Source organism: Tenrec ecaudatus, chromosome 4 (genome assembly GCF_050624435.1).
Source record: "Tenrec ecaudatus isolate mTenEca1 chromosome 4, mTenEca1.hap1, whole genome shotgun sequence".
NCBI lineage: Eukaryota > Metazoa > Chordata > Mammalia > Afrosoricida > Tenrecidae > Tenrec > Tenrec ecaudatus.
Window position 1 is genome coordinate 68,761,452 of NC_134533.1, and position 14,156 is coordinate 68,775,607.

General features: G+C 40.5%; 1 protein-coding gene across 2 annotated transcripts in view; it reads right to left on the minus strand.

The window, feature by feature from the left end:
• STIM1 (stromal interaction molecule 1) overlaps positions 1–14,156 on the minus strand; it is a 220,644-nt gene that overhangs the window by 50,025 nt on the left and 156,463 nt on the right. For both annotated transcript variants that reach the window (XM_075546175.1, XM_075546174.1), the window contains exon 3: positions 9,553–9,667. In XM_075546175.1, coding sequence (XP_075402290.1) covers positions 9,553–9,667 — 115 coding nt within the window. The remainder of the gene's footprint in view (positions 1–9,552; positions 9,668–14,156) is intronic.

The following is a 14,156-nucleotide window of genomic DNA, read 5'->3' on the forward strand; positions in this document are numbered from 1 at the left end:
TAGTGATTTCGTGCTTCATTTCTGTCACCTATAAAATGGTGAGAACCAAAGTACTAATATAAGTTTGTAGTGAAATATGAAAAGCTCCTAGCACACGGTAGTATGAGACTCTAGATTATGGAATGTTGAATGAGACAAATAACTAACATAACTTACACAATGTCAGAATCAAGGGCAAATCTCAACTCCCGTGACTCTGAGCTCAAAAGAACTACATGGTGCCTCTGATTCCTCTGAAAGGAATCACATAGGAAGTCCTGGAAAGAGTGGGAGAAAAATTTAGAAGACAAGACTCAAAAATCATTAAAAAAAAAGTCCAGGCTTGCTAGTCTGATGGAGACAGCAGAAGCCCTAAAACGACAGCCCTAGCCACCCTCGGGCCCAGCAGAGAACTCATCCCCGTGGTTCAGCTCCCAGCAGATAGACCTATAAGGTGAATATTAACATCATGGAAGTAGGCACTCATTGGAACAATCAACAACAGGAAATTAAAAGGGCAGCATTTGTCCAGGGATAAAGTTCAGAAAGCAAGAAAGGTTAGGGAAAACTGACAAGGGAAAGTATGTATAAGGAGGAAGTGGAAGACTGCTGTTACACTGGGGAGTAGTAATCAAGGTCGGAGAAAGATGAGGCTTTCCACTCCCATGAAGAGCTACAGTCTTGGAAACCCAGAGGGGCAGTTCTACCCTGTCCTATGGGGCCATTATGAGTTGCAACCAACTCGACAAAGCAGTGAGTTTATGAGAGTCAATGTCATAAAACAAAATTAATTGTTGATTGGAAAACCAATTTGCTCTGTAAACTTTAAGTCAAAATAAAAAAAGTTTAAAGAAAACATTGGCCATTTCTTAAAACTGGCACCTACGATATGATTTGTCATCTCTAGTATTTGCCCAGCAGAAAAGGTAAAATATACGTCTATTCAAAGACTTGAATATAGTGCTGTCCTCTGTATTGTCTTCTTCTGGGGGGGTGGGTCAACATCACTCAGCTTGGATAAATGTAAATAGACTAATTTATAATGAAAGGGATAGAGACCCCCCCAGATCCTGGATGCTTCCTCCCCCCAACTACCATGATCCAAATTCTACCTTGCAGGCCTGGATAGGACAGAGGCTGTACACTGGTACATATGAGGGCTGGAGGTACAGGGAATCCAGGGTGGATGATACCTTCAGGACCAAGGGTGTGAGGGACGATGCTGGGAGAGTGGAGGGTGAGTGGGTTGGAAAGGGGGAACTGATTACAAGGATCTACATGTGACCTCTTCCCTGGGAGAGGGACAGCAGAGAAGGGGGGAAGGGAGACTCCGGATAGGGCAAGATATGACAAAATAACGATGTATAAATTACCAAGGGCACATGAGGGAGGGGGGAAAGGGGAGGGAGGGGAAAAAAAAAGAGGACCTGATGCAAGGGGCTTAAGTGGAGAGCAAATGCCTTGAGAATGATTGGGGCAGAGAATGTATGGATGTGCTTTATACAATTGATGTATGTATATGTATGGATGGTGATAAGAGTTGTATGAGTCCCTAATAAAATGTAAAAAAAGAAAAGAGGAGAAAAAAATGATTAGGGCAAAGACTGTACAGATGTGCTTTATACAACTGATGTATGTATATGTATGAACTGTGATAAGAATTGTATGAGCCCCAATAAGTTGTTTTAAAAAAAATTTAAACAATTAAAAAAAAAAAGAAAGGGATAGAGACCAATGTACATATATTTATATGTTAAGTATTAAAATAGCAGGCAGACTTTTGACCTCTACTCAAGGACTCTCTTAACAAAGAACAGTTTGTTCTAATAACCTGGCACTCTTTGATACTCACCTTTCCGACATGATAGCTGAAGACAAAATGGGTGCATTCACAATGTGGTGAAGAGAGCAGATGGTGCCCGGCTATCAAAAGATACAGCATCTGGGGTCTTAAAGGCTTGAAGTTAAACAAGCGGCAATCCAGCAGGGAAACAAATAAGCCCACATGGAAGAAGCACACCAGCCTGTGTGATCATGAGTTGTTGAAGGGATCAGGTATCGGGTATCAAAGATCCCAAACAACTACATCAATGCGAACGAGGGGGTTTTTAGTGGAGACCTAATGTCCATCTGTAGAAAATTAGATATCCCCCACAGAAGGGTTATAAGGAACTGTGATTCAACCAAGGTGGCACAAAACACACATCATTCCTCCAGGTCCTGAATGCTTCCCCACCCCCACAACCATGACCCAGTTCTACCTTATAAATCTGGCTAGACAGAAGAACACATTGGTGCAGATAAGAGCTCTCCACATATAGAATTCAGGACAGATAAACCCCTCAGGAACAGTAGTGGGAGTAGTGATACCATGAGGATAGGGGGATAGTTGGGGGGAGAAAGGGGGCACCCATCACAAGGTTGGATATATAGCCTCCCCGAAAGAGAACTAATAACAGAAATGTGGGTGAAGGGAAACAAGGGACAGTGTAAGATATGAAATAATAATAACATGTAATTGATCAAAGTTTCACGAGGGTGGGGAAGGGAAGGGAAAAATGAGGAGCTTATACCAAGAGCTCAAGTAGAAAATGTTTTGGAAATGATGATGGCAAATATGCTTGATACAATTGATGTATGGAATGTTATGAGCTGTAAGAGCCCCAATAAAATGATTTCAATGTGTATATACACATATACATATATATAAGTAAAATATTAAATAAAAATGACTTGACACAAATGTTCATAACAACTTTACAACCACCAAAGCGTAGAAACAACTCTAATGCCCACCAACAGGTAAATATATAAATGAATTGTAGCAAGTCTATATAATGAATACCACTGAGCAACAGAAGGAAATAAACTATTAATACATGTAACATTACAAACGAATCTCAAAATAATGCTGAGTGAATGAAGCCAGATTAAAGAAAAAAGGAGTACATAGTATATGATTCCATTTAGAGAAAATGCAAACAAATCTGGTTTTCTTTTAAATCATTTTATTGGGGGCTCATAGAGCTCACATTTGCTATGCATCCATTTTGTCTTCAGCAATCATGTTGGGAAGGTGAGCATCACGGAATTCCAGGTTATTAGAACAAAGTGTTTAAAAAGTGTTCTTGCGTTGAGGGAGTACTTGAGTAGAAGACCAATGTCCATCTCCTACCTTGATACTTAACCTATAGATATATGTACATAGATCTATTTCCCTATCGTTATATATATAAATATATTTACATATGTACATGCCTGTATTTAGACTTCTATAAACTCCCTTTGCCTCCTAGTTCTTTCCTCTATTTCCTTTTACTTTCCTCTTGTCCCACTATCATGTTCAACCTTCATTTGGGTTTCAGTACATTGCCCTTGATCAAGCCCTAGCAGGTATCCTACGCCAACCTAGCCATCAATTTTAGATCATTTGTTGTCCCCTTGTCCCTGGGTTTGTTAACACTCACTTCCTTTTCCACACCTCCCAAACTAATCTGTTGTAACAGGAAGCAGATGAGTGATTTCCTGGTTCAGGGCAGAGGTGTGTGGAGGAAGGCTACAAGAGGGTACACGAAACATTTAAGGGTGATGGATAGATTCACTATTTGGACTATAGGAATGGTTTCACAGGTGTATGTGCATGTGTGTATGTGTGTACATACCAAATTATACTTGTACATTTTCACATTTATAGTGTGTTGTCAATTATAGCCCAATAAAGCTTTTTAAAAACGATGATGGAAGTGGAATTCCATAAGGTAGTATATAAGAGATGATGCACCCAAGAGATATTGAAAAGGTAACATCCTCAAGAGTTGGTAACAGAAATAAGGTAAGAGATGTTCTGTTTCCTCATTCATTCAATGGGAATATAAATCAAGACTTAGATCTCAAGTGACTACTTAAACAATAAATTAAAATTTTAAATGACCAACTCACATCTCTGCAGTGATGAATGCTAAATCAGTGTTTTTTGGTTAAGGGGGTGGGGGGAAGTACCTAAAAATATACACGGGAAAGATAAAGCCAATTGTGTTTCTCCCAAGAAACCTAGCATCAAGTAGCTAATGGCTGAGGTATTTAACTAACTGACTTGAAGACTCACTTAGTACATCCCATAGCTAACTAGGGGACAACAAGGAGTTTGTTGAACAAGCTGTGGTGACACAGTGGTTTACCAGTGACTCCGCAGAAGACTGAGGTGGCAGTCTGCCACCATGAGACAGATGGCCTTGGAAACCCCACGGGGCAATACCACACAGCCCTATAGGGGCGCTATGAGTCAGAATCAATTCTGTGGCAAAGAGGGTGGGGCTTTTTTTTTTTTTCTGTCTGAGGCAAGATGACAGGGTTGGTGAGTTTCTCTAAGGGTCAGCAACATTATAAATTAATGTCACTGAGTCATACATGTAAAAATGTTGGAATGGTAACTGTTTTGTTATATATAAATATACTATCTTCAAATTTCAAGATTTTAAATAGCGAAGCAACAGAATAAACTTACCTGTCACTGAGTTTATGTAAGCAAAAAGGGATGCTCTCTCTCAGTTGGTCTGATTTTTTAAATGGCTTTAGACAGACTCTGATGCCATCTGGTACCCCTGTGTTGTGTCAACAGAGAGCAGTCAGTCCTCTCAGAGTCTCCAGCACTGCCCACTGTCTCCTGAAAATAAAGCCTGTCCTCCCGAGAGTGGCACAGACAGACTTGAAGCTCCCTGGGCTTTTCATATGAGCTTCCAAATGTTCATATATGTTCCATATGAGCTTTTCATATGAGCTTCCAAATGTTCATATATGTTCCATATGAGCTTTTCATATGAGATTCCAAATGTTCATATATGTTCCATATGAGCTTTTCATATGAGTTCCATATGAGCTTTTCATATTGGTTCCATGTGTTCGTATATGTTCCATATGAGCTTTCATGAGTTCCAAATGTTCATATATGTTCCATATGAGCTTTTCATATTGGTTCCATGTGTTCGTATATGTTCCATATGAGCTTTCATGAGTTCCAAATGTTCACATATGTTCCATATGAGCTTTTCATATGAGTTCCAAATGTTTATTTTCCACTTGGAAAATAAACATTTTCTCACGATAAAGTACCAAAGGCCCATTCGAAAATCAGGTTCTCTTGCTTCTAGCTGGAATTGTACCATTTAATATTTTTTAAATAACAGTTAAAATATTTGGATGTGTAGAAATGGAGAAAAATTATTACTTAAGAAAGTATGCCTTGTTTGGCAGATAACATCTTTTAAAATCTAAAACCCATGAAAGGGGAGTAGCAACAATAATGAGGCCCTTGGTTACAAGAATGAAAGCTAAATCCTTCTGAGGTCAATGCCCTTGGGTCAGTGCCTCCTTCCACCCCTCACTATTACCTGTTTCCACAAACAATTCCATTTTTCAAAGATCCTACAGAATCTACGCAACACCTCTCCTGTTAGAGAACCGCCACTCTCCCTACCTCACAAGATCCTTGAGGGATTGCAAAGCACAGCACCCACTCCCCCTCCTCCACCACTGCCATTCTGTACAGCTCTGTGATTCTGACTATGCTCATCTGATTCTCTCCCCACCTACCTGACTTTGATAGGGGATGAACAGCAGAAATGTAGATTAAGGGAGACAGCAGATGGTATAAAATATGAAAATAAAAAGTAATTTATAAATTATCATGGGTGGGAGAGGGAGGGGAAAAAGAAGTGGTGATACCAAGGGCTCAAGTAGAAAGAAAATGTTTTGGAAATGTTGATGGCAACATATGTACAAATGTGCTTGATACAATTGAAGTATGGATTGTTATAGGAGCCCCCAGTAGAATGATTTGTTAAGATTAAAAAAAGAATAGGGTCTTTGGCTCAGGTTTGAATGGCTTCAGAGAGCAAGAACTGTACTGAGCTGCCTGCATTTTTGTTTTTAATTGTGGAGTATAATAGACAGGGTAAACCATGTAAAATATGGCCCAACACATCAGAACAGTGACAGTATTCCCTGCTCCCCCTGTATGTTGCTTTGTCTTGTATTTCCCTCCCCACGCTCCCTTCTCCCTGCCCCACCGGCCTATTTGAATGTAGAACAAAGACACTTAGATAAGAAACATATGAAGCAGATTCATCAGACCACCGTCCATTAGAGAACGTCAATCCTCTAGTTCCTTCAGCCAGGTTCCTGGTATTGTTCTTGGTTCTTTCTTGCCACTGCTTGTTCCATTCTTCCTTACTTGGTTACCTAATCTCTCTCTCGGCCTCCATTTTCTCATCAGTAAATGGGGACAATAATAACCCTGTGTGTAGCAGGATGGCTAAAGACACAGGTTCTAAAACTAAACTGCTTGGATTCTAATTTGGGCTCCATTACAGACCAACTTTCTGACCTGGGCAAGGTATTTAGTGAACCTTGGTGCTGTAGTGAAATGAATTGCATGCTGGGCTAACAGCAAGGTCAGCAGTGAGAACCCACCAGCAGGTCTGCAGGAGAAAGATGAGGCTTTTTGGTTTTGTAAAGATTTGAACTACCCTGTCCTATCGGAGTCCGAATCCACTCAATGGCAGTGAATGAGCAATTTGTGTTGTAAGAAACAAATGAATTAACATTGCCAATCACTTTGAACACTGCCTTGCATACAGTAAGCATTTTACACATGTTGCAGTTGTTTTAATTTTTAAAAGATCAAGCTGGCTAATGTAGAGATTGCACGGTTTCCTGCTGAGACCTGAATAACACAGAGAAAAGATTGGCTCCCAACATTAGTCAAAAAATGTTACCACCACCAACCACATAGATGGATGATACGACATTAGTCAGCTGATGTGCTGCACACAAATGACCACTGTGAGAGCTACATCACCAGTGCAACCCAGACCAGCCAGTATGGGTCACTGCCAGAGAATGACAGGCTCTGTAAGTCATCGCTCCAGAGACACTGCCTTGCTCAGAAGAATGAAGCAAGATGTTAGAAGAAATAGGGCACCGATGATTTTACAAACTTCTAGTTTGTAAAAACCACCAGGTGTGACGCATTGGGGAACGAATCCCACAATTATATGTCTTTATCTCTCACATCTTAGCTGTGAACTACATCACTGTGCACTGAAAATGTTTTCCTCTCTTCCTCAGTGGTAATCCTCTTTCTCCTGGTCAACACTCACTCCATTGTCTTACATCTTCCTGTCATTTAGAATACACTGGGAGTATTCCAAATAGTTGCTGGGTCCAGAAATAAAGTTTGGCGCTTAAAAAACTGCCTTGGGCTGTCTTCTGGTATCATGATTCATAACGCTCTCTTTCTGCCCTCTCTTGGTCACTTTCCCTTCCCAGCTACTTCTGTGTGAGCTTTCAGAAAAGGCCAGGAATGCTCTCGCTGCCATTTTTCATTTTAACGTCCTACTTGTGAAATCTACTCTTAAAAATCGGGAACCTTAACATCGTATTTTTGAGAGAAAAGAAAGAAAACTAAAATAAAGGGTACCGATAGACAATTTTTTTCCAAGGTACGGGTCATTGCTTGATCCCTCAACAACAGACAGTTGGAGTTGCTCAGGAGCCATTAAAGGAAAGCCCCAAGAGGAACTCACTTTCCAAAGAATCCCAGGAAGCTATCTGCTACAGCTGCCTAATGCTTCATCTAAATTGACAAAACACAAACCATATGAGAAGCACCAGCCTGTCACTCTCAGCACCAGGAGGAGAATCCAAGTCTTCCTACGTTAAGTCGAATGCATCTTCATCACCAATGGAGAGAATCCCCATCAGGGTTAAAAATTCTAAAATCTTAGGTAATCACTGAAATAAAAAAAACAAAAGCTTCCTCATTCCTACCAAAACTGTTCTTCACTACCAGGATTTCCACTGAGGGTCACAGAAAACAAACTGGAATGGAAAAGAACTGACCTACAGCAGAAGACCCTGATTTAACTCTCAGCCTTATTATCAACTACATGCATACCAAGTGTGATAGGCAGGTTTATTGTGCAAACCTGGCCAATGAACACATACGATTAATTGAAAGATGGAGAGATAAATGGCTCTGCAAGCCTCGCCTTTCTTGTCTCTTGTTCTTTGATGATCGGCTGCTGTTCTCTACCTCAACTTGTAAACTACACTACCTGTGGGACACCTAACCCGTGGACTGTGTTGCTATAGTTTGAGATTCCTTCCAAGACCTGCTTCACCACGCTACTGGAGTATACATCGCTTGAGCTGGGGACTGTCAGACCTAGTCATCTGGCTGACTGTTGGTGACCTGCCTTGCTGTTTGCCGCCTTTAGCCAGATAGCCTGAATTACTCTACAGAGGACTACCCAGTGGCCCTCAAGACTTGAAGGACTGTCAATGTATTAGCTGTCTCACTGAAGTGAGTTGCAGTGAGCCATTCATACTGCTCTATAGATTAACTGTTTATTTCTTATGTTATATATAGCCATCTATATAAATATATATAATCATTAGTATCCTGGTTTTGTTTCTCTAGAGAACCCTGTCTAACATATCAAGAAACAAGTAATGTTACACAACTGAACTTTAGGCTTCTCATCTGCAAAACTAGTGACAGTAATCCTAATGGTCATTTATGTTTAACAATTCTTAGCACCAATCCCTGTCCAAAGAGACTCTGGGAAGAGACTACTTCCGATCTTCCTGGTATCAATAGAAGCTCTAGCTGAAGATACAAATGGAGAGGAGGCAAAAAGTCCTGGTTTTCCTGTCAAGTCTCACACAATTAGACATGATCTCACTCAGCACGCCAAAGCAAATGCTTAAAAAAAATTTTTTTAAGTGTGTTGAGAGGGGGCATAATGTAAAAGTTTCATTCATTTAAAAATCTAAGATTTTCAATAATAAGAAATTCAACAGAAATCAGCAGAATATCTAATCAGATGGCATCAGCAAAGGCACCGGGTCCAGAACCAAGAAGCTGACAGTCCTGCTTAACTCTAGGCTGATCAAATCACACCTGGGATTCTGCATACAGTTCCAGGAGTTCTCTCTAAGAAAGGCATTAACAGAAGTGTTCCCAGACAGGAAGTCAAGCGGAGGAGGCGGAGAACACATGCTCTCCTCAAAGAACTAGGACGGCATAGCCTGAGGAAGAGCAGACTGGGGCTAAGTCCATCTGTACTTCAACCCCATCTTCCATGTAACTCAGATGCAGCAGAGCTGAGCCCAGATGGGGTGCTATAAAAGAAAGGAACTGGCTCAGAGGCCAGAAAACTCCATCAGTGGAGGAAAATTTGTAGAAACTGGGAGAGTCCTGGTGGGGCGGAGGGGAGGGGGGTTGGATGGGCTGGGAACAGGCCAGGGGAGAAGGATAGGTTAGAATGGGAATCAAAAGCATTATAGTAAAGAACACCTCAGGTGGGCTCTGTTTGGAGCGCCTTCTCCCATTCTCAGTACACTGACTACACTGAGTTTTATTCAATGACTAAATGTAGAAATTCCTTCAATAATTTGCCCTTTACTAATCATTTTAGATTAATGCTCTTTAAGGCCAACTTGCTGTCCATCTTCTTCTCTCTTCTCTAAGTTGTCCGGTAATTCGGATTGAATAATCAGACTGCCTCTTACCTTCTGAGGACTTCCATGCCTTCCAGAGGTCCTCCACACTGATGAGCTTATCCTCCCCATGGAACGTGCTGTGCTTCACTGTTGGGTCATGGTAATTGAGGTCTTCTCTCAGGAACTGCAGGGCAAAGGCACATGAGGCATAAGAGATATCTAGGAGTCGGCCCCCTGCCCCCTCCCAAGGTCTATACACATGTCATCGGCCTCTAGTCGACCACATATCCCATTACTTAATGCACATGTCAGTGCATCACACCACTCATGGATTTTGCCATGCACTTCTGTCTTAGTTGCCCCTAGAATACCTTTACATCATTATATGTGCCACTTAAAAATGTAAATAAGAAAGTACTTCCTTAGCACCGATGAAGAATACAGCTTTCCCCCAGATCCTGGATGCTTCCTCCCTCCCAACTACCATGATCCGAATTCCACCTTGCAAGTCTGCATAGAGCAGAGGTTGTACACTGGTGCAGATAGGAGCTGGAGGCACAGGGAATCCAGGGTGGATGATACCTCCAGGACCAGGGGTGTGAGGGGCAATACTGGGAGAGTAGAGGGTGAGTGGATTGGAAAAGAGGAACCGATTACAAGGATCTACATGTGACCTCCTCCCTGGGGGATGGACAACAGAGAAGGGGGTGAAGGGAGACGCCGGATAGGGCAATATATAATAAAATAATAATCTATAAATTATCAAGGGCTCATGAGGGAGAGGGGAGTGGGGAGGGAGGGGAAAAAAGAGGACCTGATGCAAAGGGCTTAAGTGGAGAGCAAATGCTTTGAAAATGATTGGGGCAAAGAATGTACAGATGTGCTTTATACAATTGATGTAGGTATATGTATGGATTGTGATAAGAGTTGTATAAGTACTTCTTCATACATATTTTTAATTTTGGAAAGATAATAAATGACCGCTAATTAGTATTCAATAAGCTAGAAGAGGGAAAGAAGAATTAGCAATATTTGAAAATTCATTTATACAATAAGCAATATGCCAAGAACCTGTATAATATTTTTCATGAAAAAATTTTCATGATAACCTCATAGCCAAGGAATTTTCACACTCACTTTACAAATGAGGACAGTAATATTATTGGAGGCCATGTGATCTGTCCAAAATCTTGCAAGGTTTACCAAAAACAAACTAATCCATCAAGTTAATTCTAACTCATAGTGACCCGAAAGCAAGAGGTTAAACGATTTGTTATGTTAACTTTAAAGCATGTCCACACATGCTTTGATACACTTCCCACAAAAAATGGACTTCTTTCCCCTTGAATATAGACCTACATTAGTGACTCATATTCAAACAAACAAAATGTGACGGAAATGATGTCACATGATTTCCAAGGCCAGGCTAGAAAGACAATACAAATTCTGTCTAGCTCTCTGCTCTTTGAGTCATAAAGCCTTGGCTAGCATTGAGCCAATATCTACAAAGTCTGGCTACTGAGATATCACCACTATATGGAGACTACAGGAAGACAGAAGTACTGTGTGGAGACTACAGGAAGACAGAAGTGCTGTATGGAGACTACAGGAAGACAGAAGTACTGTGTGGAGACTACAGGAAGATAGAAGTACTGTGTGGAGACTACAGGAAGACAGAAGTACTGTGTGGAGACTACAGGAAGATAGAAGTACTGTGTGGAGACTACAGGAAGACAGAAGTGCTGTATGGAGACTACAGGAAGACAGAAGTACTGTGTGGAGACTACAGGAAGACAGAAGTGCTGTATGGAGACTACAGGAAGACAGAAGTACTGTGTGGAGACTACAGGAAGATAGAAGTACTGTGTGGAGACTACAGGAAGACAGAAGTACTGTATGGAGACTACAGGAAGACAGAAGTACTGTATGGAGACTACAGGAAGACAGAAGTACTGTGTGGAGACTACAGGAAGATAGAAGTACTGTGTGGAGACTACAGGAAGATAGAAGTACTGTGTGGAGACTACAGGAAGACAGAAGTGCTGTATGGAGACTACAGGAAGACAGAAGTACTGTGTGGAGACTACAGGAAGACAGAAGTGCTGTGTGGAGACTACAGGAAGACAGAAGTACTGTGTGGAGACTACAGGAAGATAGAAGTACTGTGTGGAGACTACAGGAAGACAGAAGTACTGTATGGAGACTACAGGAAGATAGAAGTACTGTGTGGAGACTACAGGAAGACAGAAGTGCTGTATGGAGACTACAGGAAGACAGAAGTACTGTATGGAGACTACAGGAAGACAGAAGTGCTGTATGGAGACTACAGGAAGACAGAAGTGCTGTATGGAGACTACAGGAAGACAGAAGTGCTGTATGGAGACTACAGGAAGACAGAAGTACTGTATGGAGACTACAGGAAGACAGAAGTGCTGTATGGAGACTACAGGAAGACAGAAGTGCTGTATGGAGACTACAGGAAGACAGAAGTGCTGTATGGAGACTACAGGAAGACAGAAGTGCCTGAGCAGCCTCGTGTGTTTGAGTCTCCCTGTCAGAAATGTGAATGAGTAAACCTTCATGAGATTCCAGTCCCCAGCTTCCGAGTCACCTCACTTGACACCCAGTGGACACAGATGAGCTGTCCCTGCTGAGCTATGTCAACATTGCAGATACACAAACAAAATTCAAGTTGGGTGAAGATATATGTTTGTTATATGGCACTAACTAGATAACTGAAACAGGCCACAACTGCTAAGTGATGATTCAAAACTAAGATACTTGACTTCAAGTCCAAAATTTGATCCTGTATACTACAAGTGTGGTCCCTCAATTACCTGGAGTGTCTTTCCATATTATACTTTTACAAGAAAAAAGGAAAACAAAGTTTTTAGAAACTTAACTTCATCAATACTCATTCAGCCTGATCCTTAACATTTTAGGATGAACAGTATTTAATATTGATCAGTGTTTTACAAGAGTCTTAAATATGAAAGAAATACACAGTTCTGATCACTGTATTTCCCTTACTCTCTCAATAACACATTTTAGAGGATGTCTCAGAAATTGTTTCTTATCCATCTTTCTTCATTCCCAGGGTTTAGTAAAGATCTGGCCCAGAGGAACATAAATAGATGACTGAATATGTGGGTGATAGAAAAATCTCAGACTTCTTAGATCTACAGTCAAGAAGTAACCTGCCTCTGCCTGCCCAACCCCGGTTTTGCAGACACACAGATCTCTGGGTGCAATAGCTCAGAAGAGATGTTTGTAGAAAGTCCACATTGGACTCAGCCCACCAGAGTGCAGGCTATTGAGCACACGGAACTTGCCAACATCCACAGCTATGCTCCAATGCTTTACTGCCCAATAGAAGATTCTGCAAAGATGCAGGCGGACTCTATGTACAAAGTTCAGCACAGTAACTCACAGCTACTGAGAACTTAAAAAGTATGAAGAACTGAATTTTTGTGGTTAAATTAACTTAAATTTTAATGTAAATAGCCACATATGGCTAACTATACCCCCGAGGTACTGCAAAGGACCTAGGCTCTCATGGAGGCTAGAGGAAGCAGGAAAGTCAAGACCTCTGATGAGCTGAACAAGTGAGAAAACATGTAAGCTTAATAGTTCTTTGGGTCCTCTGATCCTAATTAATATCAGATCTCTTTGGTACATGAGGCTTATTAGGTTCTCCAACTCTCCAATTTCTCATTTAAAATGAAGAGACTATTTTCTAATCAGAACTAAAGTAAATGATGAATATGGCGATGGACCCAGAGCAAAGACATTTTTTTCAATACTAGTATAAATTGACTAAAGTATTTTACATATTTGGATTTTTTAAATAGCCAGGGTTTGGTCTACTTGACATTTGCTATAAGTTGTGAATTGTAACTTTATTTTTCCCAACTTGCTATCCAGATCACATTCATTTCCATAATGTCTTTGAGTCCTTTGTACAAAATGCTAATCTCATTGGCCTTACCTACAAAGGATCTTCAAAAAATTTGCAAAAAAATGAAGCTGAAAGACAATAGAAGTTTTCCATTTTCTTTTTTGAAAGCCTTACAAAGCTGAGTATATTTCTAGTTTTTTTACTATTTTGCACAATATTTCTATTTTTGTGGTAGTACTTTACTATCTTATTACAATTAAAAATATCTTTAATGTCTAGACTCCTTCTCATGGGTCTTCTATTTCAGATTACTTATCAGCCTTATCTGTTTGTTTTTCAAAATGAATGTTAAAAACTAGTTAGGTAATTTTCTTTTGATTTAGATTGGTTTTACTGAAGACCTAATTGATGAGATCATTAAACCTTAAATTGCTAGACACTGAATCAACAAGCACTCTGAGACAGCCAGTCTAGAAGCAAAAATGGAATTACTCATTCATTCATTCGACAAGTATTTATAGTAATGAAGATCTTTATGCACCAAGCATACTACCAGGCACTAGAGATGTAGCAAGTAGTAAACACAACAAAGATTTTTGTCCTCATTGAATAACATCCTACTGGGTGAGAAAGAATATAAACAAAGAGGAAGAGAATAAGTGCTAGTAGTAGCAGCAGTGGGAGCTTGCATTTTAATGAGGGGAGTCAGGGAAGATTTTATTAAGAAAGTGATATCTGAGCAAATAGCTGAAGGAGCTATTGAAGAAAGGAATGA